This window comes from Xiphophorus couchianus, chromosome 21 (assembly GCF_001444195.1).
Source record: "Xiphophorus couchianus chromosome 21, X_couchianus-1.0, whole genome shotgun sequence".
NCBI lineage: Eukaryota > Metazoa > Chordata > Actinopteri > Cyprinodontiformes > Poeciliidae > Xiphophorus > Xiphophorus couchianus.
In genome coordinates, this window is record NC_040248.1 from 8,137,986 (window position 1) to 8,165,975 (window position 27,990).

The window sequence follows — 27,990 nt, forward strand, 5'->3', positions numbered from 1 at the left end:
ACTATCAGAGTCGACTCGGCTCCCAGCTATATTTATCTCCACCCTCTCCTTAAAAGGCCGCGACTGCAGCTTGGACACTCTGGCCTGAGCCAACATTATTTTGGTTGTGTAGACCGCAGCACTGTAAGCACCTACCTGTGGGTTTGCTGGGCTATCAAGCTGTAAAGAGTGGATTTGGATCTTTTATTTTTCTGAAAAGGTTGGAGTTTGAGGGATTTTGTACAGGGTAAGTGGACTCCTGTGGGGATGAGAATGCAGCTTGCCAGGTTGTAATTGGTGCATATGTCTGATTAAGCATGTCAATGAAGTGCCTGACTGTCTGAAACGGATGTCTTTGAAGCAGATGCTGCAAGTTTCTTGATGCTTGAGCCTCTCTTTTTAAATCAAATCATCTAGAAGTGTTTAAGCTACAGTTATGTTTTTTTGTTATCATGAAAGCTAAATTTATGTGCAACAGCAGAGAATAAAAGATGATGAACCTGCTGTCTAACTGAACTAACGTGACAAACAGAAAAACAAGAAGAATCTCTGGGCCGCATCATGTCTGGATCAATACCCTTCTACCAGAAGCACCATCGCCACTACGACCGTAGCTACCGTAGCACGGAAGCAGAGTCTAAAATGAGGCACTACCAGTCCAGCAGCAGGTACTCTGCTGGAACCAGCCTGTCCTCCAGCAGCAGGGGGTAAGAAGGAGGATGAAGAAGATTGGGGTTGTTAACTACAATATCCAAGGAAAACCCTACTACCTTTCTAACACCTCTGCCTTCCCCACCCCAGCTGAGCTGGTTCACCTCCATCAACCCTACTGGAACTCTTCCCAGTCAGAGCTTTGGGATCATCTTTCCTTTACACCAAGTAACCACTTTTTATCCCTCTTACTTATTCCTAATTTCACTTTGACGAGCCTTCATTCAAAACTGAAGATTATTCCTGTCAGTATCAACTCAAAACTGGTTGGTGTACTGCATGCTGGTCTTTGAATGCTATTCCTGAGATGCAGCGAGTGTTTTCATACAAAATGAGACTAATATTTAACACATTCATCCCAAAGTAACTAAAAATTCACCACCAGATCACATTTGTATTGATTGTTTTGGCAGTGTTTCTGAAGGTGTTTCTAAAGACAAAATAGTTTTTGTATGTGTTTCATTGTGTTAATGTGCGATATGTTCCCAAAAATATTAAAGACTACATAAGAATTAATTGAAATAATGAGAGAAATGTTGTAGATGATTTTGAGCTTATTCAGACTCAAAACATTTGGGAGGAGTACGCTATGCTTTTCCTTTCCCTAGTGCATCAAAGCTTACAGCTTAGTGACAAGCCAACCTGCTGAGTGTGAACAAGATCAGGGTCTTTAAACATCATCTCATAGCCAAAATTTTAGAAGATTGGTTCATTGGCACAAAAAAAAAATGGTGCTGTGGTGACTAAGGATAAAATGAGGAGGGTTATGAAGTTGACCAATTATTGCCCCGATTTACCTACCAACACAATGCTTATTTTACCCAGCACTTTTGATAGCTCCATTTGTACCAATATCTTTAAACAATGGCAAATGACTACATTTTTTGTGAATAAAGTTGTTCTTTGGGATCTTTTTACAAGTTTTATCTTGGAAAGTCAAATGAATGCACAAGTTATTCAAAGGGTATTGACCAAGACAGACATGGAAAAAGAGAGCTGCTCATAACTGATTGCCCTACTTTGTAGAGATTGCTTTATCGCATACTTCAAATACCAAACCCCACTTCCACACAATCACAGTCCCCAATAAAACTAAACAGAGCAGAGTTTAACCAGGATTGCAGTGGACAGAAATGTATTGTTTTGAATGGAAACATTGTAAACAGAGAAGCTAAAAAGTGAACTAAGGCAATACGTCTTGGTCGTATTCATTCCTCTTGATTTTCTTGCAATTTCAAGCGGATTAGCTGTTTCAATCTCAGGATTTGGAAGTTTTTAGTGAGTTAGTCAGGCCTTAATTTTATTTTTCATTATGGTAGATTGGAGCTAATTCAATCAAACTGTTTTTGGTAGGTATAAATATGCTGCAATAAAGACTAAACGTTCTCCATCATTTCATGTTAACCTACTGCTAATCAATTCCTCGCTTTACCTTTACCTTTACATTGTTTTATAAAATGTTGCACTGTCTGGGTTGTGCCAGACTGATGCTATTGTGTTTGTCTCAGACTTAAGGTGTCTTCTCACTCGGGACTGGAGGAGAACAGATTAAGCCCCTTACCCAAGCGATCCAAGCCATCTTACTTGGCTCTTGACAAAGAGAACCAAATCATCGGCTATGTAGTGCCCATCTTCAGGGGCAGGTAACAAAACGTTCACCACATAGAAAGTTCCGCACTATCTTGAGCTATTTCAGTTATGTTAATTCTTACTCCTCTAAACCCATTCCTGGTTCTGCTCCACTGACACCAATAGTCAAGAGTTTGCTACGGGATTGTCAGACACAGAGGAGGCCAGAGTGAGAGACACGGCAGCATACATGGCCCGCAGGGACTTGTTTACGAGTGGTCTGGAGATGGAGAGGTCAGAGGTGATTTCCAGGAAGGAGGCCATGCGTGAGTCGGCTGAACGCATCTCTCTGAATAAACGGGTCAGTGCCATGTCATGTTGGTATTCAGATAACCAATTTTTGCCATAGTCAATAAAATCAGGCTATGCTTTTCCTGTTTTAGGTCAGTTAGAATAATGAGAATAATCTAAATGCCAGAATAATAGAGTGATACTTTATAGATGTTGTTTTTATTACTATCTTCAAATTCAGAAGTTTCCTTTCACTAAGATCACTATGATTACTATGCATTTCAACAATGTGAGGTTTTCCAGGGTGATCATTTCATGTCTTTGTGAACTTCTGATCAGTTAAATCACCACACCTGAGCTGAATGGAGAAACACATGTAGGTGTATTTTAGGGCAGCACCTCAGGGAGACTCTGTCCACACTACTTGTGGATGTCATAGGCAAAATATCACAAACTGTGGCCCTCCAAATGTCTGTTTCATCCTTGAGCAGAATTTCCAGATGCCTCAAGGTTAATCTCTTCAAACACTTTAACACAAGTATAAATATCATAGGAATGCCCAGCCATCATACCGTTTAGGAGGGAGATAAATGTGTTTTGTGTATCAACTCAAGAACAGATGCTGAAGACTTTGTAAAGAGGCAGGCTGAAGCTAGTAAGAAAGCGTCATTATCCACAGTGAAGCAAATCCAGTACCAACATGGGCTGTAAGACCAATCAAAAAGGAGTGGTCTTACACTCCGTTTTGAGTAGAATCAGTGCTTTGTTATTCCCTCGTCTAAGCAATGTGAATCCCTAGACCAGGGAATAACAAAGCACTGATCCCATTCCATTTTTAAAAAAAAAACATAAGCCGGATTACAGTTTGAATGTCCACTCAAGGACAGACCTTGCTTCAGAGTCATGCGTGAAGAACACCATGTGGAGGTATTTAAGCAATATTTTAAGACATCAACCAAGAAGTTAAAGCTCCAATGGAAAATAACACTAAGCAAGCATAGTGCTAAATTAGTTACAAGTAGCAATGTTAATGCTTAGACTAGTGAATACCAAAGCACTGATCCCATTCCAATTCCACCAAATACTAAGGAAATGTATTTAAACTTTGGAGTTTAAAGAAACTAATAAAACTAATAAAACGTTCAATCTTTTTATTATTCTGGGATTTGCCAAACACAAAACATATTGTTAATCCTCACTGACCTGAAACAGGAAACATTTAGTATGGCTGAAAGTCAGATAATGACAGTCACTTTTTACATACTGTAGGTAAGCATCCAGTTTTAGCTGAATGCACACTAGCAATAATATCTGTACATACTGTTACAGAATCAATGCAAGTACTATTTAAATTCATGCAGATGCTTAGTCTGTGCTGATGAAGATTCAACTCATCCTGTAGAATCGTTAAACTCCTTAATATAATTAATGAGACGGTAAAAGCAAAGTAATGTTGAATGCATTTGGTAAAGGAGATTTTCTTACATCATTTTGCACAAGAAAGTTATTTATATATCTGAGTGATTATGTGAAGTAGTAGCTGGGCCATTTAACAAGCATTAGAAACACGAGTTACCACCCTTAGAGCCTTTATCTGTCTCTACTCTGCCAGGCAAGCTCACTAGTGGGTGACAAATTCTTAAGGAGATTGCTTTTCTTGAGGTACATGGAAGCAGAGTCCCTGTGGTCTTGTGCTGGATGGCATGTAGCCACACACATCCAGCTAAAATTAGAATATATTCAAAATCATGCACTGCACTCACTCTTAAAACACATGCTGCTGCATCAAGGCTTGCATGTGCATCTGAAATTAAAAGACGTGCAGAATTTGCACTGTTTGGGTATGCAATGTGAATTCCTGCTGCATTTATGGAGCCTTGTTTTGTTAGGGTTAGATGTTCACTGGTGGGAAAGGTGAAATTATCCTGAATGTTTTTCTTCTGCTATGTTTAGATCCATGAACACGAGGAACACTTCAAGAGGATGAACGAAGACAGCCTGATGCACACCCCGGAGTTTGTGATTAAACCTCGCTCCCACACTGTGTGGGAGAAGCAGTGTGTGCGGCTGCACTGCACTGTCAGCGGCTGGCCTGACCCCAGGGTCATCTGGTAGGCCACAGACATAAATCACCTAGAACATAACCTCTAGTCATTCCTGGATTTCCTGACCTCTTTCTAATTCCTTATGAACATTCTCAAAATTCTCTTTCCTGGCTCTTTTAAGTCTTCTCTTTTTATCTGTCTTCTGTCATGTTTCCTACCTCCTAATCTAAGGTACAAAAACAATGTGGCAATTGACCCACTTGCCAATCCTGGCAAGTTTAAACTGGAGAGCAGATACAATGTGCACTCGCTGGAGATTAACAAGTAAGTGTAGCTTCCCCTGTCAAACTTAAAACCAATTATATAGTTCTTTATATACAGACTTACAGGGATGTAAGTTACTTTCCACAGGATAATACTTACAAGAAGAACAATGCTAACCACCTCTTAACAAAATGAATGTTCTTGAATCAACAAAATAAAAACATTACTACATGGTTGATATAACGTAAACAGGTATAGCAAGAATGTTAGGACATCCCATGACATATTTAGTGGGTTTCCTATAAAATGTGGTTTGAAAAAGCAATTTCTGGGGAGGAATAAATTAGGGCACCCTCAGTTATTCTCACTTAAATGCCTGAAATCACACAAAGGCATAATACATCAGTTGCTCATGAGGACAATATTGTTAGTTAGTATTAATATGTGAATATTTGTTTTAAAATAAAATATAAATTAATTTACCCAATTGAAAGTTTGTACATCTCCTCACTATGAAGATTTCATAATGAAGAAATGTTGTTCACTGTCAGACTATGTTCATACGACCCATATGCAAACTAGATTACAACAATAACATGTCTGTCTATTGGAGTTAAACACTTGTTTGTAGGAACTCAGCCAAATTCATGTAGCAAATGGGACTGAGATAGAGTGAGAATTTAAATTTTGTTTAGAGAAATACACTGAAGCATTTCAGAAAAAATCTGCATATGAAATTATCGCCACTTTTTGTTGACACAGTGCCCATGTTAGAAAGTGATTTCATGGTTTGTGAGGAACTTGTTTTGGTGTTTGTGACTTAAAATGCACACATCTTATCTTTAGAGTACAAGCTGAACACACTATTTATCTAACTAGATGACTTCCTCTCTAAATCTTGCTAGCTAATTAACTAGTTAGCATGGAAAGAAGGAAAGATCATGTAAAGCATTATTCTAAACTGTCTATATGCATTTCCATTAAATACCTCTGGGTACAGCCTGGTTGGAACTCTGGACCCATCCATAGGTCACATTTTGCTTCTTACGTAAACAACCAAACTCACAAGGTGGGCTGAATTTCCTGCATATTTTGTATGTGCCAACATCAGATTCAGTTTCTGATACTTCACCCGACACGTACCTTCAAGTACAGCGGCCCCATTGCGTTGGATGGAAATGACATCACCAGTGGTGTCTAGTTATTGCCAGCGTATTCCTGGCTCAGAGTTTTGGGATGCTTTATGGCTTGGGGCCCACATCGTTGGTATTATGTATATACAGTATATACATAAGAGGTTTGCTGCTGGAGTTACAGAGAAAGGGCGCCAAACCTGTGAATCCCTCATTGATGTTATGTACATATTATGCACACTGATTAATGGTTTCATCTTGCAGATGTGATTTTGATGACACTGCCCAGTATCGTGTTTCTGCCATGAATTCGCAAGGAGAGCAGTCTGCATTTGCCTCTGTCGTTGTCAAAAGTAGGTTTCACCGAAGCTCAGCACTATCACAACCCCCATAATCACATATAAAATTATTTAAAGGCATATTTAAAAGTCAAAACTAGATATATGCTCTTGTAATATTTTCTTAAAATACTGTACATACAGTTCATCCTGACTTACATACAACACTGTGTGCTGGTACTGTAAGTATTTATAGCAGCTCCTGCTCTTTTCCATAGGGTTCAAAGGTGAAATTGATGAAACACTGCCAGTGCCCAGACGTAAGTGTTTATTTCCCGCATTGGTTTTAAAATTTCTGTACCGTTGTTGGAGACAGGACACTTTCCAACAAGTCTAATCTCGTTGTTACTTTATTCCTTTTACTCTACTGTCAAATTAAATATAGTAAGCAGCATGAAAAGATATCTAGATGTCATGCACAACATATAGTTTCCAATAACTAGTTGTCTTCTTTGCCTCCAGTCGGCCCAGTTTCCGAGTATGGCATCACGTTCCAGATTCACATCGTTGATACGTTTGGAGTGTCGTTTGGAAGAGAGGGGGAGACCATGAGTTTGGGCTGCACAGTAATCATCTACCCAGCTCTCCACCGCTACCAGCCGGAAGTTCAGTGGTACAGAGATGGTGGGTAGAGACGTATTACTACACTGGCTCACTTTTAAACCCTCGTCCACCTGGTATCTTCAGTTTACGTTACTATAAATGCAATCACCACCTTCCATGCTGTGTCTTTCAGATGTGCTGTTGTCTCCATCTAAATGGACCCACATGCACTGGAGTGGAGACCGAGCCACGCTGACACTCACTCACCTTAACAAGGAGGACGAGGGCCTGTACACTTTGCGAGTCGCCACTAAGTCTGGATACGAGACCTACTCTGCCTATGCGTTTGTCAAAGGTAAACCTCTTTTAAGGATATTTTATCAGAAAACGTTAGAGGTGAAGTTTTAATTGTGTGTTTTGGCTAAATTTGATCCACATATGTTCAAAACAATGCAACAAACCCAACACATGTTATTTGTTTACATAACTTAAATAGTTGTAATCTACGTCAACCCAAGCTTAACTCAGTGGATTGTGTCTCAGGAGATCAAGGTCACAGTCACAACACCACACTCACCGGCACCTGATAATGACACTGTTTATTTATCAGTGTCTGAATGTCATTGAGTGGTTTTAAATAGGATATCTCTAATGGAGGCACTGCTGAGCGTCAAGTCTCTGGCATGTGTTTGAATGCCATGGAAAAAACAGGTCAGTTGAGCTTATCTTTGTTGCCTTCAGAGACATCCTGTCAAACATGGTTTCAGCATCTGCACACCAGTCATGCTGAGCATGAAGAGGTTATGAAAATAGACCCTTATTTCTCCCTTGTGGCAAGCTCAGGGTTGCCCAGAAAAAGGAGAGGCAAGGTATGATCTCCATGACAAAAACACTCTGGTCTTGGCTGCAGTTATAATATTCTAAGAGGGTTTATTAATGGAATGAGTCTGGCTGTAAGAGCTGTGAGATTAATAAAGGCTTTCAGAAAGAAAGGACACGCTGCTCAAATTACTCAATGTGCTAACTTGGATATTTGATGTTATCTGCCTCACAAAGTATGCAAAGTATATTTTTGCTAATTAATAATACAAATGTTGAATATTTTAAACCCTTTTTACGAGCAACTGTTCCCTCTGAACATTTGACCCCTCGAAATATTCATTGTTTCAGAATTTGCAGTAACAGATAATGTCAAACTGTTGTTTACTGTCATGAACGTGAATGAGCTTTAGCCTTGAAATTAACTTATGCTGACTTTGACATGTTAACAGGTGTCTGGAATATTGGCCAAAGTAGTTATTTCACGATACGCCAGATATAAAAAACAAAATATTTCTGAAAATTATCGTTGATAATTAAGCACTTAGAAAGCAGCACTAAAAGTCAATGCGATAGCCATAACTCCCACTTGCTTCAAAAAAGCACATTGACTGAACAAGTATTCACGAATATAACTTGTAGAATAGTCAAATGAAATTATACATTAATACCCAAAAGCTTAATTATTCCCTTTGCTTGGCGATTCTAGTGCCTGGAACATAAAGAAATACATTATAAACATACTTATCATGGTGATATTGTATGCTTAGATGCAGATGCAGAGGTGGAAGGTGCTCCTGGAGCCCCACTGGACGTACGCTGTCTGGATGCCAACAAGGATTACATTATTGTTACCTGGAAGCAACCAGCTGTTGAGGGAGGAAACGCCATCTTGGGCTACTTTGTTGACAGGTTTGTAATTTTGCTCTGGTTATGTTAGCTTAGCTAATCCTACAATGCACTATGTCACATGCTCACGTTGCTGATAGTCTATAGATAATAATCTTTTTTAAGAATAAAAATACTACCAAAAGGAAAATGTTTCAAAATAAAAAGGATGTGGTTCATACTAACCTTGAGTGAGTAATTATTGAAACGTAAGCAAAACAGTGCAAAATTACAGGCCACAGATTTCCCATATTACTGGTAAAAAAAAAATCAAAAAAGAATAACAACTAAGACACAATATCACAGAAGTTGCATTTGTACTTCTGTGTAATGCAGTAGCAGATAAAGTATGTTAGCCTCAAACATGTTAGAACCTCTAAAAGAGGAGGAAATTTAAAAAATTGTTACCTCAGTAAGATGACAGACCTTAACCACAAAATGTTTTATTCAAGGCTATGACATAAAACAATTCTTGTAATTTTATGGTTATCAAAAGTAAAGCTGCAAGTAAAACTATATTGTCAATTCAGTTTAATATTCTGCGGTTGTGTTGTTATGAACAGATGTGAGGTTGGAACAACTCACTGGGTTCAGTGCAATGACACTCCGGTCAAGTTTGCCCGTTTCCCCGTCACTGGTTTGGTGGAGGGTCGTTCCTATATCTTCCGAGTCCGAGCTGTCAACAAGACCGGGATCAGCCACCCGTCTCGGGTCTCTGAACCGGTGGCAGCAATGGATCCGGCCGATCGAGCCCGCATGAGAGGTACTATACCCAGGGGATCCAGCTTTACTATGTCAGTGGTAAAAAAAACTTTGGTAAAAGAGCTAAATTCATTGAGATTCATGATCTTATAAAAGTAAAACATGCTGAGAAAAAGGAAAACTACAGCTAAGCCCTTCTCAGTTTGAAGGTAAGCAAGTAGAAAATATTGAAAATGGAAGATGAATAAAAATCAGGAAATGGTAAACATCAAAATATAATCAATGACATTTCTGTCAGGCACTTCTGCACCCTGGACCGGCCAAATCATTGTCACAGAGGAGGAGCCTGCAGGTAAGAAAGTCACAGTACTGGATGTCATGTTGCTTACCTGAGGATTGGGGCCCATCCAACTCATCCTTTTATGTCTAGAGGGCATTGTTCCTGGCAAACCTCGTGAGTTGCAAGTGACTGAGGCAACCAAAAACTATGTGGTCCTGAGCTGGAAGCCTCCTGGAGAGAAGGGCCTTGAAGGGGTCATGTACTATGTGGAGAAGGTGAATATTAGCAAACTTATTTTTTGTTGCAATTTTTAAATTTTAAAATCTGTTTGTTGCTATCGGTTTTGTTTGTCAGTGTGTCTCGGGCACAGATAACTGGCAGAGGGTGAACACAGAGATCCCAGTCAAGTCTCCTCGCTTCGCTCTGTTTGATCTTGCTGAGGGAAAGTCCTACCTGTTCCGTGTCCGCTGCTGCAACTCTGCTGGTGTCGGCGAACCGTCTGAGCCAACTGAAGCCATCACTGTGGGCGACAAGCTTGGTCAGAAGACACAGGAACTTGCAGGACATATATTTTTTCTGGCACATAGTATCACAGATGCCTTTAATTTGTTTAACAATGTCTTTGTGGAATCTTTATCCCGGAGTCAAACACTTTCCTGACTAAAAGTTCAGTTAAAAACAAAATAATTTGGGGCACTTTGCTAAGCTCGATCTGGTTCAACTAGATCTAGGTAGATTAAAACTGTAGGTTTTGATCAACATACAGTTGACTTAAAAATTCTCATACCTTTAGCAGATTTAAATTTCAATTCAACCAATAAACTTGTTTCTGAATGCAAATTATGCATGCATTAATAGTGGAGATGTGGATACAATGAAATAATAATAATAACAAATCTCTGTTTTTGTTTTTCTTACTTTGAAAATATTTACACCCTTTTTATTATCCAATGGAAAGCCTTTATTATCATTACAGTAATCATGTGTATTATTTGATTTGCCAAAGTAGGTCACATATTTCACCCAATGTTTCTCTAAAACTACCAGCAGAACAGCATAAACCCAGTATTCTCGATAAAGACATAACCCAGATGTTTTTTATGTATAAAAATTCATCTTTCCCTCTAAAAATCTAAGTATATTTATAAATAACCAAGTCTAACTTTGACATCATGGAGCCAAAGAAACACCTTAAACACACTTCCTGTCAACTCTTATATTAACTCTAAATCCTTAATCAGTTCTGCTCATCTTGAAACCATTAATAGTATTTCTAACTTATTGGTGTTTAAGAGTAATGAACATCATTATGTAAATAAATATAGTAGCCTAAAGATATGAAACGATCTCATCCGCAGATATCCCATCGGCTCCGGGGAAGGTCGTCCCCACCAGAAACACAGACACATCCGTCGTGGTGAGCTGGGAGGCGTCTAAGGATGTCAAAGATTTGGTGGGGTACTACATTGAGTGTAGTATTGTTGGGAGCGATGTGTGGGAGCCATGCAACAACAAGCCTGTTAGGGCAACAAGGTAAAACTACTTCTTTTATACTCTTCTGATATTAATCAGATACAAATCAGCATCTGTTATGGATCATAAATTCAATTTACTGTCTTGCAGGTTCATCTGCCATGGGTTGATTACTGGAGAGCAGTACGTGTTCAGGGTGAGGGCTGTGAACGCCGCAGGGCTCAGCCAGTTCTCCCCAATATCAGAACCAGTGGAAGTAAAAGCTGCGATTGGTAAGTGAAAAAACATCAGTCACGGGATAGACTGTTATGTTAATAGTCAGAAATACTGGAAATATTAGATTATTCAACCCTTTGCGTAAAATTGTCATTTGAACTATATATTTTATATTTTGTATTTAGTAGGAATACCGGTAAATAAATTAAGAGTTAACTAACTGGGTGAAAATAGATCACTTGTTTACAAAATGTCTCCTGAATGCACTCAATAGTGTGACTTTTGACATCTCTTTAGTTATTGATCCCAAATTCAGAAACGTATTTAGTTTGCTGGGGAAAAGTGATGGAAGAACAACAATAATAGTGAAACTGTTATTTTGTCAAAAGTGTTTTCAGATCTTCATCTGCACTCCCACACTCTCCCACTCTGTCACTCCAAAATTTTGTTCTACACCACCCTGTTCAGCTGCATCCACCCTACAGACTCCTCACTTCCTGCTTTGCCTGAAGCAGGTTGGGGTCAGGAGTTGTATACTTCCTCTATTTTGGATCAACTTGATCCAATTCAGCGGTCGTTACAAACCGGATCAATGTGGTACACCGTTTCCCACAATCCCCCTTTCCTCACACTCACCTTTCCTGGGTCGAGATTGTGTTGGTCTACGCATGGTGCTGAAGGTACCAAAAGATGGACCCTCCACACCCTGACAGATCTTTTAGACTACTCCATGTTTTCTTGTTCTAGAATTTGCTTTTGAAGCTAACTTAGCAAAGAATTGTTCTGATTGTTTTAACATGCTATATTTGTCAATGCAAAGTTTTAAGAAATTTCTTCTGTTTTCTTTATTTTGTCACACTTAAATGTTTGAGATCATCCAACAAATGTTACTATTGGAAAAAAACAATAAATACAAAAGGCTCATAATTTAAGTCTGGACTTCGAGTAAGCCATTTCAAAACATTAATTTGGTTTGTTTAGGAACTTTCAGATGTAGACTTCCTGGGTAATGGGTCATTGTTTTTTCTGCATAACCCAAGTGTATTCAAGCTGAAGACCACAACTGATTTCCAGGCTTTGTAACATCCAGACTGATTTAGGTCATTGAATTTGTTGCTCATCTCTTCTCTTCTGAAATCTTTTAGCCTACTACATGGTCTCAGATGGATTCTATGTACATGATTTTTTAATTCTACAGATATGGCAGTTATCAGGCCTAGGTGTGTGTCTAGTGTAATAACATTAAAGTGTGACAAAAAAGCAAAATGAGAGGAAGTCTATTAGGGGACAAATACATTCTAATGGCAGGTCAGCATGTGCAAAGGTATTCTAATTGTCAATAAGCACCTCTCTGTTCCTAACAAAATCTTTCTCCAGCATCCTAACTAACAAAGCCTTTAGATGTCTGTCATTCACTGGCTGATTTAAAGCTGAGAGTCTTTTTGTACTTATGAAACACACTCAGAAGCAATGCCAATGTATTTATCTTGCAGGCAGATGTTTGGTAAATGTGTTTTGCTTTCTATTTGTCCAACATGTGTTAAAATTGATTATTAATTTTAATAAAAGAAAAAAAAAAAATCCTAGAAGACACCCAAACAAGAACAAATAACTAAAAATATCTTCCCATTAATATAAAGTCATGTTGGAAAAAATGTTGTTCATAAAAATACGACCATAGCAGAACAATGAGTGCCTTGTTGGCATTGTTTTTGAACATCATAAGTTGTTGGTGCATGTTCTCATATTCCTAAATCCTTCTCACATGGATGTCACCTGTTGGTCATCTTGTCTTCATTTTCCCTCCCAGTCAGATGAAGACATTGCTTTGTATTTTACAGGCTGATGTGCTGAATATTGTGTTTATGTGTTCATGTTTTTTTTCTGTTGTTGTGCACCATTATTGTTTTGTGATTTAGTTGCAACATATTGTGGTTGCCTGGTTTAAGTCATTGTTTTTGCTTTTCTTTGCTAACACCCATAGGGGGCGGCATTCCACATGGTGTGTTTTCGAAGATGGGGCCGGGGGGTAACGCGTGCCCACTAACCGAGCACGAGCCACGCTGGACGGACAAGCATGAAACTGTCCAGCCTTCCCCTTTCACTGTTGAAAGGCACAATAAACCTCAGGCTGACACTGAAAGCGGAGAGGGGGTCAGGGTTGCTGGTTCATGGTCTGTAGACCAGAACCCCCTCTCAGAGTCAGGCTCAGTTTCTGAATTTCTTACTGATAAAATTTCAGCTGTACACTTTGAGACAGTCATTCAGATTCAGGATCAAACTGCTGTGGTGGACAAAAAACCCGGTGGCGCACGTAAGTTCACTGTAGAGGGTCCTGGTAAATAGTAGAGTGCAAAGACCAGGAGAGAACCTGAAACCCTTTAGTGGATGCTGCAATAAATTAACAGAAAGAAGCATAATATATTTATATATATATATTTATTTTCTGTCACCCAAGTTTACTGCACCTTGCAAACTACACAAGTTCATGCCCCATGAGCTATTTCACATAATTTTGCCACCACAAACTTCAGTCTGTTATTGGGATTTTATGAGACAAACCAATGAAAGAAAGATTTTTAACAAATAAACATTTTAAAAGTGTGTCATTAGGCCTTTTGAGTCAGTACATTGTCGAACCAAGTCTTTGTGGAATGTCTCTACCAGCATTGCATACATCTGAAGACTGAACATATTTTTTCTTCTTTGAGAAAAGCTCAAGCTCAGTCGAATTAGATGAAGTGCATCTATTGACCTTAATTCTCAAAAGTTTTAAACAATTTTGAGGTGTCGCTGGTAACCTGTTCAGGAACTATTGACTGCATGGCTCCATTTTTCCAATGATGGATTGAACAACTCTCTGTGACATGTGATGTTGTGCCCTACTTTAATCTTCTCCACAACCTTATATATAAACATGGTCTCTAACAAACCTTTGAGACCCTGACAGTGCAGGTGAATTTAAATTATAGTTCTTTATCATATGACTTCTGAAGGATTACAAACCCATGCATGCCTCTTAAAATTCAATGGATTTTATATCAGTTACTGTGTAAAGGAGGCCTGAATGCCACAAATAGATAAAAACCACCCCCTTCTTCACAAATATGCACTACTTTCTAGTGATCTGACGCATAAAATCCCATTAAAATACATTAAAGTTTGTGACTATGTGAGAAAGGTTCAAGATCTATTTTTTTTTTTATAAAACTCTGTACTAAAATTAATATAAATATGACAAATGGAAAACTCCACCTGCATTCTTCTGTATTAAAGGTAAGTCTTCACCAGTCCCTTCTTTAACTAAAAACTTATTTGTTAACATAGAACATACAGTAGTTCCTTATCAGTACTTAGCCCTAAGTCACTTCCCGACTCGTTCGCCTGTCTTCTGTCACCTCAGTACCAGCTTCCTCTCTCCTGATGATTGCCCCTGAGCACTTTAACTTTCAAACATGCAGAAACTTTTCATGTCTGGAGTCTCTCAGTCTGAGTCGGCCCCAGAAATGGACAACCAAGAGCAGGACACTTGACCTTTCTGGAAATGAAACACTCCAGAAATCCAACTCTTGGGAAACTATGAGCCCAATTCCAGCCAAAAAGTACACCAAGTTCACAGTTACACTCCTAGTTGTGCTTCTGTAGTGCCCATAAACATTATATGATATTTAACTGAATATGAGGGTATTCTATATTTGTTGTGAACATGTTCAGTATTTAATTCCTTAGTAACATATGTAAAGGAATATTGAAACAGTTTGATTTAATAAAGATGATGAGTGCATTAGACCAGATGTGGTCAGTTTCCTGTTATTTCACTTTCCCATGAGAACAGTCTCTGTGGAGGCGATGGTGTTAACTTGAAGTTCTCTGTCCCAGCTTCTCCTGCTCCACCCTATGGCATCACAGTTCTGGAGTGTGTGCGCGATGCCATGGTGCTCTCTTGGAAGCAGCCGACCTTCATTGGAGGAGCTGACATCACCGGCTATTTCGTAGATTACCGCGAGGTCGTTGATGGCGTGCCGGGGAAATGGCACGAGGCCAACGTGAAGGCTGTGAGCGAGAGGGCCTACAGGGTGAGCGCAGGGGAGCCCTTTCTATTTCCAGATGTTTTGTAGCTGTGTGCAAGACAGCAGGTAGCTTATCTGGTTGTGTCTGTGCCTGCCAGGTGTCGGAACTGCGGGAAAACAGAAAGTATCAGTTCCAGGTGCGAGCTGCCAACATGGCGGGTGTCGGGATCCCATCGATGCCCAGTAACACCTTCCTGTGCGAGGAGTGGACCATTGCTGTACCAGGTTGGTTGCTCAAGCTGGAACTATCAAGATCCTGAAAACCCTATCTCAATCTTAATTGATTCAATTCATTTGAATCAATTAAGATTGATGATTGATGCCTACAATTAATCAGTAGCGATTATGCTTTGGTTTTGTAGAATCCAGACTACTGGTCATATTTTACTTTAAACATTTCTCCCCGGTGGAAAACATCCTGGTATTGATCAGTTACTCGCTCTTAAAACATATTTAGGAGAGAAGCTGACCCACAGCATTATGGATTCTCCACCATACATAATAATCAAGGACATGGTGTGATTTTCCACATTTTCACTATGTCTAAAAAATTAAAAAATGTGGTATGCAATTAAAGGTTGAAAGATGTCTACTGCTGTAAAAATGTGGTAGAAAAGTTGTAAAGGCTAAATTTCAACATGAAATATGGACAAAAAGTTTATATTTACTGAAAGACACTGTATGTAGCTGCAAAATAAAGGCCATGATTGGTTGACTTAGCAGTTATTAAAAATGTGTAATGTTACTCAGTATTTGGATCGTTTGCTACTTATTCTAATTTTCAAAAAGATCATAGATGTATAAAAATTAAGGACATCAAATGTAAACATCTGAGAAGAGACTTTATCACAATATGATTAATTTAACCAACAAATCTGTTGTCATATATACTGTAGAATTATACAGACCAGAAAAACAAGATTGCAACTTATTTTTACTATTTGTACCAACAAATCATGAATAATCCTTTCTAGACTAAATCAGTTTACAATTGAAGCCAAGCTTCTAATTTTCTAAGACTTTTACATATTTTCCTACAGGACCTCCTCACGATCTGCAGGTTTTAGAGGTGCGTAGCGACTCCCTGGTGTTGCTGTGGAAACCTCCCGTGTACCAGGGCCGCGATCCGGTCAACGGTTTCTACGTAGACATCAAGGAAGGAGATGCACCAGGGGAAGCCTGGAGGGGCGTCAACACCAAGGCTGCAGAGAAAACGTACCTCAAGGTCATAACCTGTAGTCCTTTTGGAGCATTTTCTCCTAAAACAGGTCTGTACAAGCTGTCTAATCTGGCCACTTTCTCTAAACTTTGCAGGTTAAGGATCTTAAGGAAGGACAAACGTATGTGCTGAGAGTGCGTGCTCAGAATAAAGCCGGTGTGGGCAAAACCTCAGATGCTACAGAGCCAGTCCTAGCTCTGACCAAACCTGGTAGGTAAATGGTGATAAAGGGGCAGATATCATGAGGGTATGCTGGGAATGTGAATGTCCTGTACTGGTCATCATCTATTTGGCTTTCAGGCACTAAGGAGATAGTCGTGGAAGTCGATGATGATGGTGTCATCTCCCTGAATTTTGAATGCTCTAACTTGATGCCCGACTCCAAATTTGTGTGGTCCAAGGATTATGAAGAAATCACAGACTCCAGTCGCCTGACCACAGAGACCAAGGGAAACAAGTGAGATGACTCAGTCTGTCTTATTACATTCAGACTAGAAAGGATATGGAAACCTCCTTATTTATTGGTACCTCTTGTGTCTGGTGACTCAAGGGGTTTTGTTTCGGCCATATGATTTGGATCATTGTGTATCTATTTTCAGTTTTCTGGCAGAGAGAACCATTTTATTTATATGAAGCATCCTAATATTTCAAAGAGTTCATAATACCATGCAGTCAAACAAGGTCGCCAGGTATTTGAAATTAGAAACAGGCCCGCAGCATTATAAATCTTCCACCATACTGACAGTGAACATTAGTTGCTCAACTGGAGTGTTTGTTGCTGAGTAGCTCAATCTTTATCTCATCTGAAATAAAACAAACATTTCAGTAGTGTTTTATAAGTTCCTTATGTTTACATTTGTGATGGTAGTACAGAAAAACTGTTTAAACGGCATCACTTTGTTGGCTTGTGGATTTAGTCCAGTGGTTGTCATGGAGACTTGGCGACCTCTTTTGTTGCACTCTTTGCTGCAGTTCTCTCTAATGGAAAGCTTTGGAGAGTTTTTCCCTCCCTTCCTGCTCACTGTGTGTGGTTGATGTCCCAGTGTGTGTCCCCGCTTCAACTTTGTTCAACTTTGTATTTATTGCTCTGGCTGTAGATATGGTCAAGTTCATTCGTGTTTCCTAACACATTTGCGATATTAGGATGATATTTCATCTTGTCCTTTCCAGGTTGACGAGTGACTGAGAGAAATTTCCATATTTTAAGTCCTTGTCGCTAATTTTATAAACTTCTCCTATAATTTGTTTTGGTGTAACTAAGTGCTGATATCAGATTTAACAGCAAATAAATGATGTAGATCTAGCGTGATAACAGAGCAGGAAATAAAACTTTATGGGAGTTGAGGACTCTCGCCGCCTGAGGATGTGTTACTTAGGAGTTTGGTTTATCTGGACCTAATGTGTTGTTATGTCTGTTATCTTATCTTTAGGGACAGAAAATAAAAACTACATTTTCCATGTTTTTAATTTATTTTTAGCATCAGATATGGTTGTGACCATAAAAGTTTAATCTCTTTAAAGGCTTTAGCAGGGTGTCACCAAATATAGAGCGTGCCGCTTTTAGCCAACGAGTTGATAAAGAAAAAATGCTTTCAATATTTTATATCCGTTTGCATCAGTATTATCCTCGTTTGTTTCGATGACGTTCACATGTTGCTGTCATTGTACATTCAACTTCAGATTGCATAAATCCTAACACAAGCTTTGTGTTCACTTTGTGTTCAGATCCAAAACCGTTTTCAACAGTCCTGGGGAGGAGGACATTGGTGTTTACTCATGTCTTGTCACCCATACTGATGGTGCTTCATCCAGCTACACTCTCTCTGAAGAAGGTGGAAACTTCTTCTGTTAACAAAGCAACAAAAGAACAGGTCAAGCCCCAGTTTCAGTCATAATCTTTTGTTGTTCCTCAGAACTAAAGAGGCTGCTGGAGGTCAGTCACGACCACAAATTTCCGAGTAAGTGCTTCAAAATTTCTCTGAGATGGGACTTTTTATTTGTTTCTGTCCATTTCTTGTAAGATGACTCTACATTTTCTCTTCACACCAGTTATTCCACTGAAGTCAGACCTGGCAGTCGAGTTACAGGAGAAGGGCAGAGTGCGCTTCTGGCTGCAGGTGGCGCAAATGTCAGCAAACGGCAAAGTGGATTACGTTTTCAACGATAACGTTCTCTCCCAGGGAGATGTCAGTGAGATGTTCAACTCTTTTTTTCTTGAAAAGTTACCATTTGTAATAGGGAGGGGAAAAAAACATTGCTTTTTAAAAACAAATTTTTCTACAGAAATACAAAATGAACTTTGACAAGAACACCGGTGTTATTGAGATGTTCATGGAGTCTCTGACTCCTCAAGATGAAGGGACTTACACTTTCCAGCTGAACGACGGAAAAGCAACAAATCAGTCCAGCTTGGTGCTGATAGGTGATGGTACGTTAAGTTGAACAAACAAATGGAAAACATTTCTTACATTTGATTGAGTTACAATCAGAAAGACCCCTTTCTTTGTTTGCAGCAACTGCATGAAATGTTATAGGGAAAAATAACTCTTGAAAAAGAGGGTTGTACAAAGGGCTGCTAATACACTTGTCTGTAACTGGTGTAAAATACTTTTTTTATGTAGCATCTTCTACATTTACAGATTAATGTCAATGTACTGTAAGTGTGGAGCATACTTTGGGAGCGTTTCACCACTAGAGGGCAGAAAAAGATCTGTCAAATTATTGAAGAACTGAACACACACAGAGCCTCACACATAGATGAGCTTTGCCAAAGGGAGTTTAGCCTCTAAAACAGTTAAAATGTAATTCAAAACTCATATTGTCATTTCTTATTCATGTTAATTAAGCCCCCTCCCCCTACAGCCCCTAACCCTCAACATGTTTACTGGATTATGTTACTGGAATAAAACTATTCCTCTATATTTTGAGCCAAAGACTCTGACCACTGTTTACTCTTTTTGCTTTAAGTGTTCAAGCAGCTGCAGAAAGAATCAGAGTTCCAGAGAAAGGAATGGTTCAGAAAGCAAGGTAATGTAAACATACGCAACAAGAATAACTACTTTTCGATTTGACTGATCTCCACTTTCTTTGTCAAAGAAGTCAGAAAATCAGCTTAGATTCAGAATAAATCAAAACTTCTGTTGTTGTAACTGACAGTCAGTAATGACATTTGTTTACATGTCTCAGGTCCTCATTTTATTGAAGGCTTGAGTTGGGAGGTAACGCCAGATTGCTGCGTGATACTCAAGTGCAAGGTGAGTCTTAGACTTAGAGAAGCACATTCCCCTCCACGCACACTTTTTTGAATACTTCAAGTCTAAAAATACTTGGCTACATCCCAGGTTGGCAACATAAAGAAGGATACCTCGGCTCTGTGGCACAAAGACGGACACCAGATCAAAGCCGATGAGCAACTCGGCTTTACAGAGGGAGTTCTCAAACTGGAAATTGCCCAGGTGAGAAAAAACTCACTACAAGAAAAATCTAAAAATGCTCATGACTGCATATTTTAATAGTTTAAATACTTCTATATGAATTAATATGTACAGTAGACACTGTCTTAGCACTGCCACACAAGCGTATTTCCTCAACAAGGAAAATAAATGTAGCTCCTCGATTGACTGCTTTGCGAATACTGAACCACACATAAGTGATGAGCCACTGTGCGTCAAACAGAAGAACATCTTAAATAATTTTATGTTATTTTTTTTTCATTTGAATAACTGTGTGAAATGCATCTTAGATACTTACATCTTGTTGTTGACATATGTAAACAACAAGATGATGCTTTGGCAACTTTTAAAGCAAAACAATAATTCATTTGATGCTTAGTTTTATTTCTAGCAGTATACCATAATGATTTTAAACAAATGACATGTTATATAGAGTTCTCTGTCTTTAAGTTTAGCTTTTATCTTTCAAATGTCAAATAATTAATCCTTCACTATTATGGTTGATAATAACTCAGCTGTAGAAGCAGCAGACTATCCAAATGCTCCATTTTCTGTTATACCTGAAGAGGTTTTGGTGCTTTTGAAAATTGAAATTAAACATGAACCACTAGTATGTTTTTCGATTGTTACAAATTCAAGGTCCTGCATTCCATTAGAGATGCACTTTCCTGTTTTGTCAGATTTCCAGAAAGGATTCTGGTGTGTATGAGGTTGTTCTAAAGGATGAGAGAGGAAAGGACACATCCACACTGAATCTGACAGATCAAGGTAACATTTCCAGAGTCAGTCTGTAAAAACAGCTTGTGATGCACTTTGCATCACCTTTTTTACTCTTTTTCAGGTTTCAAAGACTTGATGAATGAAGTTTTCAGCTTTATTGGTGAGGAGAAACATGTTTTCTGCATCCTAATCATCATTTCTCAAAACATAACTGTTCAAAATAACCGTTTGGTTGTCGCTGCTTTTAGCTAATTCCTCCACTCCACTGAAGATCACAAGCACAGATGAAGGAATTCGACTCTACACATTTGTCAGCATCTACAACGACTTGCTCCAAGTCACATGGCACTACAAGTCAGTTTAAGGGAACATGCTTCTCTTCTTTTTATTATCCAGCAGATACATATAATTAACACACACAGAGAAAGCTTTGTGTGCATCTTCTTGCTTGTTTCTATTTTTCAAAGCGGTCTGTGTTTGCACGCGTTTTGCCTTTCGTTTTTCTAACAGGGACTCTGCGATCTCCTTCTCTGACCGTATAAAGAGCGGGGTGGTTGGAGAACAGCTGTGGCTTCAGATCACAGAGCCCACAGAGAAAGACATGGGAAAATATGCCATAGAGTTTTACGATGGAAAGGGCGGTCTCAGGAGAACAGTGGAACTCTCTGGTCAAGGTGATTCTCAAGGACTTTGACGAGACCTGAGCTGTACTCAGTTTTGATTTGTGAATGTCTCTTAGCAGACGTGTACAGTACTGAGCAGATTAATGAAATGTTGTTTTTTTTCTTTTAGCATTTGATGATGCTTTTGCAGAATTTCAGAGACTCAAGTAAGTTTGTGCTAACCTTTCTGTAACTTCAAAGTGGCCATGTTATTAGGTACACATTTTGACACCCATAGAGTATGGAGCCATTCACATAAGTTTAGAGAAAAAAAAATACCACTAGGAACATTTTATTATTGCATCTTTAACAGACCATATCCGATCCAGCAGCTAAAAATCTAAAAAAAACAAAAATAAAAACAACAAAAGAAACACATTGTCTTCAGCTCAGATGAATGTCTCCATCTTCTCTCATTTTCTTGTTAGAAAGCACTTATTAATATTAATTTTAGCAGCCACATTAAATATTTCTAACATGCTACATGCACAGTGTTCTTAGTAAATAGTGTGGTGAGTAAATATAAAGCTTTACACAAAACCTCAGTGAGTTTGATCCAAATTATGGCTTTGATTCTTGTTTTAATTTGTTGCTTTCTTCTTTGTATCCTCAGAGCTGCAGCTATTGCAGAGAGAAGTAAGTATTAACTTCTTATTAAAGTCATAGTCGAAGCCCTAACTGCTTGAAGAGAATAAAATCTTTCTTACAACCTTTTGTAAAATGAGCACCTGCATGGAGACATGTCTTCATTGTGAGATAATGGCACAAGCCACATTTACTTCACTCATTTTAGACAATGAAATAAATGAGACACTTTAAGAGGTAAAATACAGGCATCTTAAATTAAATTAAACTGTTCCTTATGCTAAGATCGTGCTCGAGTGGCAGGAGGCCTACCAGACGTGGTGACTATACAGGAGGGCAAGGTAAAGAAACAGTGTTGACTTTACAGTGGCCTTGTCTCCATCTCTTCTATGCAGGACTAAAAGAGGTGCTTTTTTTGGTATATTTGTACATTTCTCTACCTCAGGCTCTCAATCTCACCTGCAACATTTCGGGCAACCCGGTGCCAGAGGTCACCTGGCTGAAGAACGACAGGGAGATCACCTCCGATGAGCATTGCATCCTGAAGTTCGAGTCGGGCAAGTTCGCCAGCTTCACCATCACCGGCGTGAACACGTCGGACTCCGGCAAGTACAGCATTCTGGTGAAGAACAAGTTCGGCACAGAGAGCGGCGACTTCACCGTAAGTGTGTTCATCCCGGAGTCAGGCAAGAAATAGTAAAAGTGGTCCAAGTCTTATCGTAAATACCTGTAAATGGAGTTCACTGGAAGGAAAAAAAAAAGAGCAGGTGGATGTGTTTGACGTTCAGTGTCTAAATGAAACTTGAAAGGTGCTGCATCTGAACTTGAAACTTAAAGCAGTTTCTGTGAGAAAAAGAAAAAAAAGTCAAGCTAAGAATTGATCTCCACGTTTCGTCCAGCACTAACTAATTTGAATAAATATGGCCATTTCTTCCGAATCCAAATATTACTGCTGCAATTTCTGTTTGTGTAAAGTTGTAGCATGCAGAATAAAGTATTAGCTTTAGAGGAATAAATAAAACTTCTTCACTTAACAAAAGAAAAATAACTGCTAAACTGTTTGAATCAAATGCTTTGATCTCAAAAATTTTAGTTTACATGGAACGTCTATTAAAACATGAATGTTTTTACATTTGCTACAGATTTTTGCAAGCTGCGCTACTCACCAAGTTAAAAACAATCAAATAACAAAAATAGAATGTTCTCTTTTCTTGAATCTCTTCACAAATTATAAGACAACTGATAATGTTAACATTAGTATAATTTCTTGATCATTTCCCAGAAACATAAAACAATAAAAGCAAAAAACCCAGAGCTTCTCATTAACAAATATTCAGCTTAAATATGAGTTTCACAGTTCAGGCCCCAGTTGAACATGAAGTTAATATTATTGGTGTGTTTTTGGTGCAAATAAAATCAGTAGCAAATGTGTTAAAACATGAGTAATTTCATTAGATTGTATGTTTCTGCCACTTTAAATGTGACAACCTGACATCACTTTGTTCCACTGTCTGCACATTACTTTTGATGTTTTTCACTGTTGTCATGACAAACCCATCACAGTCACTGTTATTACTGATGACAGTAGTTATCGCTCCACTTCCTGTTGCCCTGTTTCCTGATTAAACTAATAAATATTGGCATGTATCCCCACTTCGTCCTCCCTCTCCTTTATGAGTCGCCTCACTTTGATTACAGCGTTCACCTTTCTCACTCCACGCTCTCCTTTCAGCTCACTCCTTTGTTCCTGTAGGCACAGTTTCTGTAGAGCTGGAGAAACTGAAGATCTACCACCTGCATGGAGACATGTCGCCTCAACCCTGCAATAAAACTTCATTTGTAATAAGAGAACCAGAGAAAATGAAGCAAAAACAGGAGTTAAGCAAAAAAAAGAAACAAAAAAAATAAAATAAATAAAATAAAAAAATTTAAAAAAAAAAAAATATATATATATATATATATATATATATATATATATATATATATATATATATACAGTACAGACCAAAAGTTTGGACACCTTTTAATTCAATGAGTTTCCTTTATTTTCATGACTATTGACATTGTATTTTCACACTGAAGGCATCAAAACTATGAATAACACATGTGGAAATATGCACTAAACAAAAAGTGTAAAACAACTGAAAATACCCCTTATATTCTAGTTTCTTCAAAGTAGCAACCTTTTGCTGTGATTACTGCTTTGCACACACTCTGCATTTTCTTGATGAGCTTCAAGAGGTAGTCACCTGAAATGGTTTTCACTTCATAGGTCAACCTGCCCTGTCAGGTTAATAAGTGGGATTTCTTGCCTTATAAATAGTCATGAAAATAAAGAAAACCCATTGAATTAGAAGGTGTGTCCAAACTTTTGGTCTGTACTGTATATTTAGTCTTGTAGAAAAAAAAAAAAAAAATATATATATATATATATATATATATATATATATATATATATATATATATATATATATATATTTATTTATAAGTAAGCAATGTTATTGTCAGAAGCTTTAATTCATGATTCATGGAATTTTATCACCATAAAAGTATAATAATGCCTTCATACTAATTCATGCTTAGTGGACCAAAAGTGTTCAGAAGTTTTTTTTTACTTTTGAATAAAGATGAACAGGATCATTAAATCTGCACCAATATTTGAAAGTTTCTAAAAATGTAAAAACTTTCTGTTTATTTAAAAACCCTATCTCAACTTTTCTGATCACATTTACCTTAATACACACTGCTGAAATCAACTATTTACATAAACTGTATAAAAAAAATGACACGACTGCTTTTTTCTACTGTCTGACATTTTATCAGAACGAACTTTAACCTTTTTACTTTTTGTTAAGTCTTAGAATAATGAGAGAGAATCTTTGAGATGCTTTTTAAATAGTTTTTATGTAAGCGTATGCTGATTCACAAAATTAAGTTAATTAAAAATATGTTTTAGAGTTAAATCTGCAAAAAGAAAAAAGCAAAAGATGTTTAAAACATGCTGGCTAATGCTGGTAAAATATCATCGTTGTTCAGAGTAAAATAGGTCCTGTATCAACATGGGCTGAAAAGCCATTCAGAGAAGAAGACATCATTACACCAAAACATGAAAGATTACAGTTTGCAAATACACTAAGAAAAACAACTTAAATTTCTGGAGACACTTCCTACGTTCTCATAAAACAATGTGTTTGGTCATAAAGGCCATAGTTACATTTGAGTGTTTTTCTGCAGCAGGGACTGCATTTTCCCAAACAAACAGTATAATGAGGATAGAACATTGCAGGGAGAAACAAAAGCAGCCTCTCTGAACAGCAACAATTAGGTGAAAAGCCTGCACAAATGGGTTCCAAATGGACAGTGAACTACAAATGATTGTTAATGTGGCTTAAGGACAACAAAGTCACTGCTTCAAAGTGGCCACACACCCTCAAATCCCATAAAACATGAGTGGGCAGAGCTGGAAAGTGTGTGAGATAGGTAGCTTGCAAATGTGACTCACATCTGTGAGGAGGGATTGGCCAGAATTCCAGGAAATTATTGTATTATTGTTTTCTCTTGTGGAGAGAAAACCCAGGTTGCAACTCATGTACTTCCAAAGGCAGTTCTACCAAATACTAAAGGAATCTCCTATTATTTTATGATCTAGCAAATGGAGATCCCAATCCTGACCTAAAACAGAAAGTTTTGTCTGTTTAATTGTCAGAAAATGAGAAAAACAAGGTTATACGCTTATTTTATCCAATGTAAACAAATGTCTAGTTTGTTTACTAGACATACTGCACTACCAGACATAAATTGGTAGTGCAGTTTATGTCAATATTTTCATTTGTTTTGCTATTTCGTTGCAAATTGGAGCCATATTTTCAACCTGTCAGAGCTCTACTCTCAAACATGAAAGTCTATGTTGACAACACATAAGGCATTGGACACTTGATCAAAGTCCTTCTGAATATATTCTATATTCCTTTTAATTCAGCTTCTCCTACAATGATTTTTACTTGTAATCTGAACAGCTGCAGCAAAAATATCTGGGCCATATGTAAAAACCATGTATATATGGACAATCTGGAATAAAATACATTAAATCAGTGTGTGACGAAGACCAAGTCAGACCGATTTCCTCATCAACAAACTTCAGCAAGCATTTCAAGACAAGACAATATAAAAACATAATTGCTGCAGATTTGCTTAAAGGAAATGTAAAGCACTCCGAAAGCACCATTTATTGGCAAAGGATGCATTCACATTAATATATTGAGCATCTTGGTCATCACTGACAGGTCAGACCTCAGTGAATGGGTAAGTATGATGATAAATTTTTAATGACTTTATGATGATTCATTCTGTCTGCAGAGCTTCATTACATGAAGATGTCTTACCTCATTTGTTCTTCGTCCAGCTCGAGATCACAGAGGGGACGCCTGACTTGGGCGTGACCTCCTACTGGACTGATGCTGAAGGAAATGTGGTTTTCAACCCAAATACTCCAGAAGAAAAAATGAAAACCTCAGTCACAGGAATGAAAAACCCAAAACGAAAAGGTGAGCAGACTTATACAAGCAAGAGTCATCTGTACGCTACAGGATGGTTTGTTTCGCTAAGAAATATCCTCTTGCAGGGTCTGTAGCTAGAGATCCTGCTAAAAGAATGGAAGACAAAAAGGAGGGCAGCAGCAGCAGGGCGCTGGAAACAGAAAAGATGACGGATGATGCCCCAACAGAGACAAAATCTTCAAAGTCAGACCAATCAGTGGATGCTAAAGAAATTCTGTTGGAGAAGTCATCCTCTTCTGAGACAGAAGCCAAAACAGCCTAAAACACCACAGAAAAACTTTTTGACATAGAAATTGATTGTTAAATGTTAATGATAATCTCCTTTTTAAGATAAAAATTTTAACCAAGCAGGATTTTTGGAATTCACACATCTTTGTTGAATTTTTCTCTCTTTTTTTTTTTTTTTTTTTTTTTGCAATGGGCAAGATCTTATCTGTCAGAAAACATAGGAAAGAGGCCTAAAACAGATGAACAGAGAAAACACATATGACACATTCTTGTGGTGAAACAGCACAATTAGGTTAACTTAGTGAGGAAACAAGTTAGTTTCACAGTGTTTTTGTTTAATTTTTATTCACTTACAACAAAACGGTGACAATTGTAATAATTAAATGGAAAAAATGTTGTTACCACACATCTGGAGTTGATATACTTTGGAATTTCAGCTAACACAACAACACAGGCAAACCTGGATTGTTCACGAGGTTTACTTTGACTTTTTTGGGGAAATGAAAACAGCTACTTCCCTTCCCTCCATAGAACGTGTGAATAGGACATTGTGTTTCCGTCTTCCTACAAAAGCCCTGCACAAAGCTTCTTTTACATCCACATCAACCTTTTTTTAATTTTGCAACGTGTCTGTGCAGTTGATCTATTTTGGAATAAAGCCTTGAAAATCCACCACCTGCAGGTCTCCTGTTCTGCGGCTGAGTGTGACTTCTGTTCTTGGATCAGAAAGCATAAATAAATTAACTCACTGAAATGAATTAACTCTTTACATTTTCTTTCATTGCACAAATAAATATAAGTTTTGGTATTCAACATGTCTCTATTAATTAATTATGACAAATATCATGTAAAGGTTTAATAGACTGCTGTTTGGGAATGCATCGTGCTCTATTTGTTCCTGTTTGTAATTCTGTTTTTGATCACAGCATGTAAATAAATTTGGATATACCAAGAGAGTATTTCTGTTAATAACATTTATATTTGTAAATGTAATCAATCCAAAAACTCTCAAGTGTGATTAAAAGCCAAGCTTCATGAAAGAAATACATTTATGAAACTTTTTTTTTCTTAATTGACACTGTTAACATGAGGTACTTGTCTTTTAAAAAAAACACTGTTTAAAATCTCTTTCATTTAATTCTAAGGCTTCCATCTGATGACTTATATTCAAAAGCTGACTTTGGTGCCCCAAAATCTCTTTTCAATTAATTCAACAAAGACTGACCCAAATCCTGCTCTTATTGCTG

At 38.0% G+C, this 27,990-nt stretch overlaps 1 protein-coding gene across 4 annotated transcripts; it reads left to right on the forward strand.

Annotated features, from left to right (window-relative positions):
- The first annotated feature begins 87 nt into the window (after nt 1-87).
- myom1b (myomesin 1b) lies at nt 88-27,416 on the forward strand. Of its 4 annotated transcripts, XM_028005377.1 has the most exons (40): nt 88-226; nt 512-686; nt 2,199-2,333; nt 2,446-2,620; nt 4,504-4,661; nt 4,827-4,919; nt 6,257-6,345; nt 6,549-6,590; nt 6,793-6,954; nt 7,067-7,228; nt 8,463-8,604; nt 9,144-9,343; nt 9,581-9,634; nt 9,713-9,837; nt 9,917-10,100; nt 10,921-11,095; nt 11,186-11,307; nt 13,236-13,253; nt 15,131-15,327; nt 15,420-15,546; nt 16,362-16,546; nt 16,636-16,750; nt 16,841-16,997; nt 18,266-18,372; nt 18,454-18,498; nt 18,590-18,726; nt 18,824-18,968; nt 19,508-19,567; nt 19,727-19,794; nt 19,882-19,995; nt 20,673-20,760; nt 20,834-20,872; nt 20,961-21,066; nt 21,223-21,386; nt 21,505-21,541; nt 21,988-22,010; nt 22,245-22,300; nt 22,405-22,620; nt 26,362-26,503; nt 26,581-27,416. In XM_028005377.1, the coding sequence occupies exons 2-40, from the start codon at nt 541-543 to the stop codon at nt 26,775-26,777; spliced, it is 4,707 nt and encodes a 1,568-aa protein (XP_027861178.1). In that variant the 5' UTR covers nt 88-226; nt 512-540; the 3' UTR covers nt 26,778-27,416. The 4 variants fall into 4 exon arrangements, with proteins under 4 accessions (XP_027861178.1, XP_027861179.1, XP_027861180.1 ...); XM_028005378.1 differs by lacking the exon at nt 13,236-13,253; XM_028005379.1 differs by lacking the exons at nt 512-686; nt 2,199-2,333; nt 2,446-2,620 and having other exon boundaries at nt 89-226.
- The last annotated feature ends 574 nt before the right edge of the window (nt 27,417-27,990 follow it).

Excerpts from the sequence above, each read along its gene's own strand:
- myom1b (XM_028005377.1), top strand. The coding sequence starts at position 541 with ATGTCTGGATCAATACCCTTCTACCAGAAGCACCATCGCCACTACGAC. Across the intron at positions 8,605-9,143 it reads TTGGGCTACTTTGTTGACAG|ATGTGAGGTTGGAACAACTC; the intron begins GTTTGTAATTTT and ends TGTTATGAACAG. Across the intron at positions 20,873-20,960 it reads TGAAGTTTTCAGCTTTATTG|CTAATTCCTCCACTCCACTG; the intron begins GTGAGGAGAAAC and ends CGCTGCTTTTAG.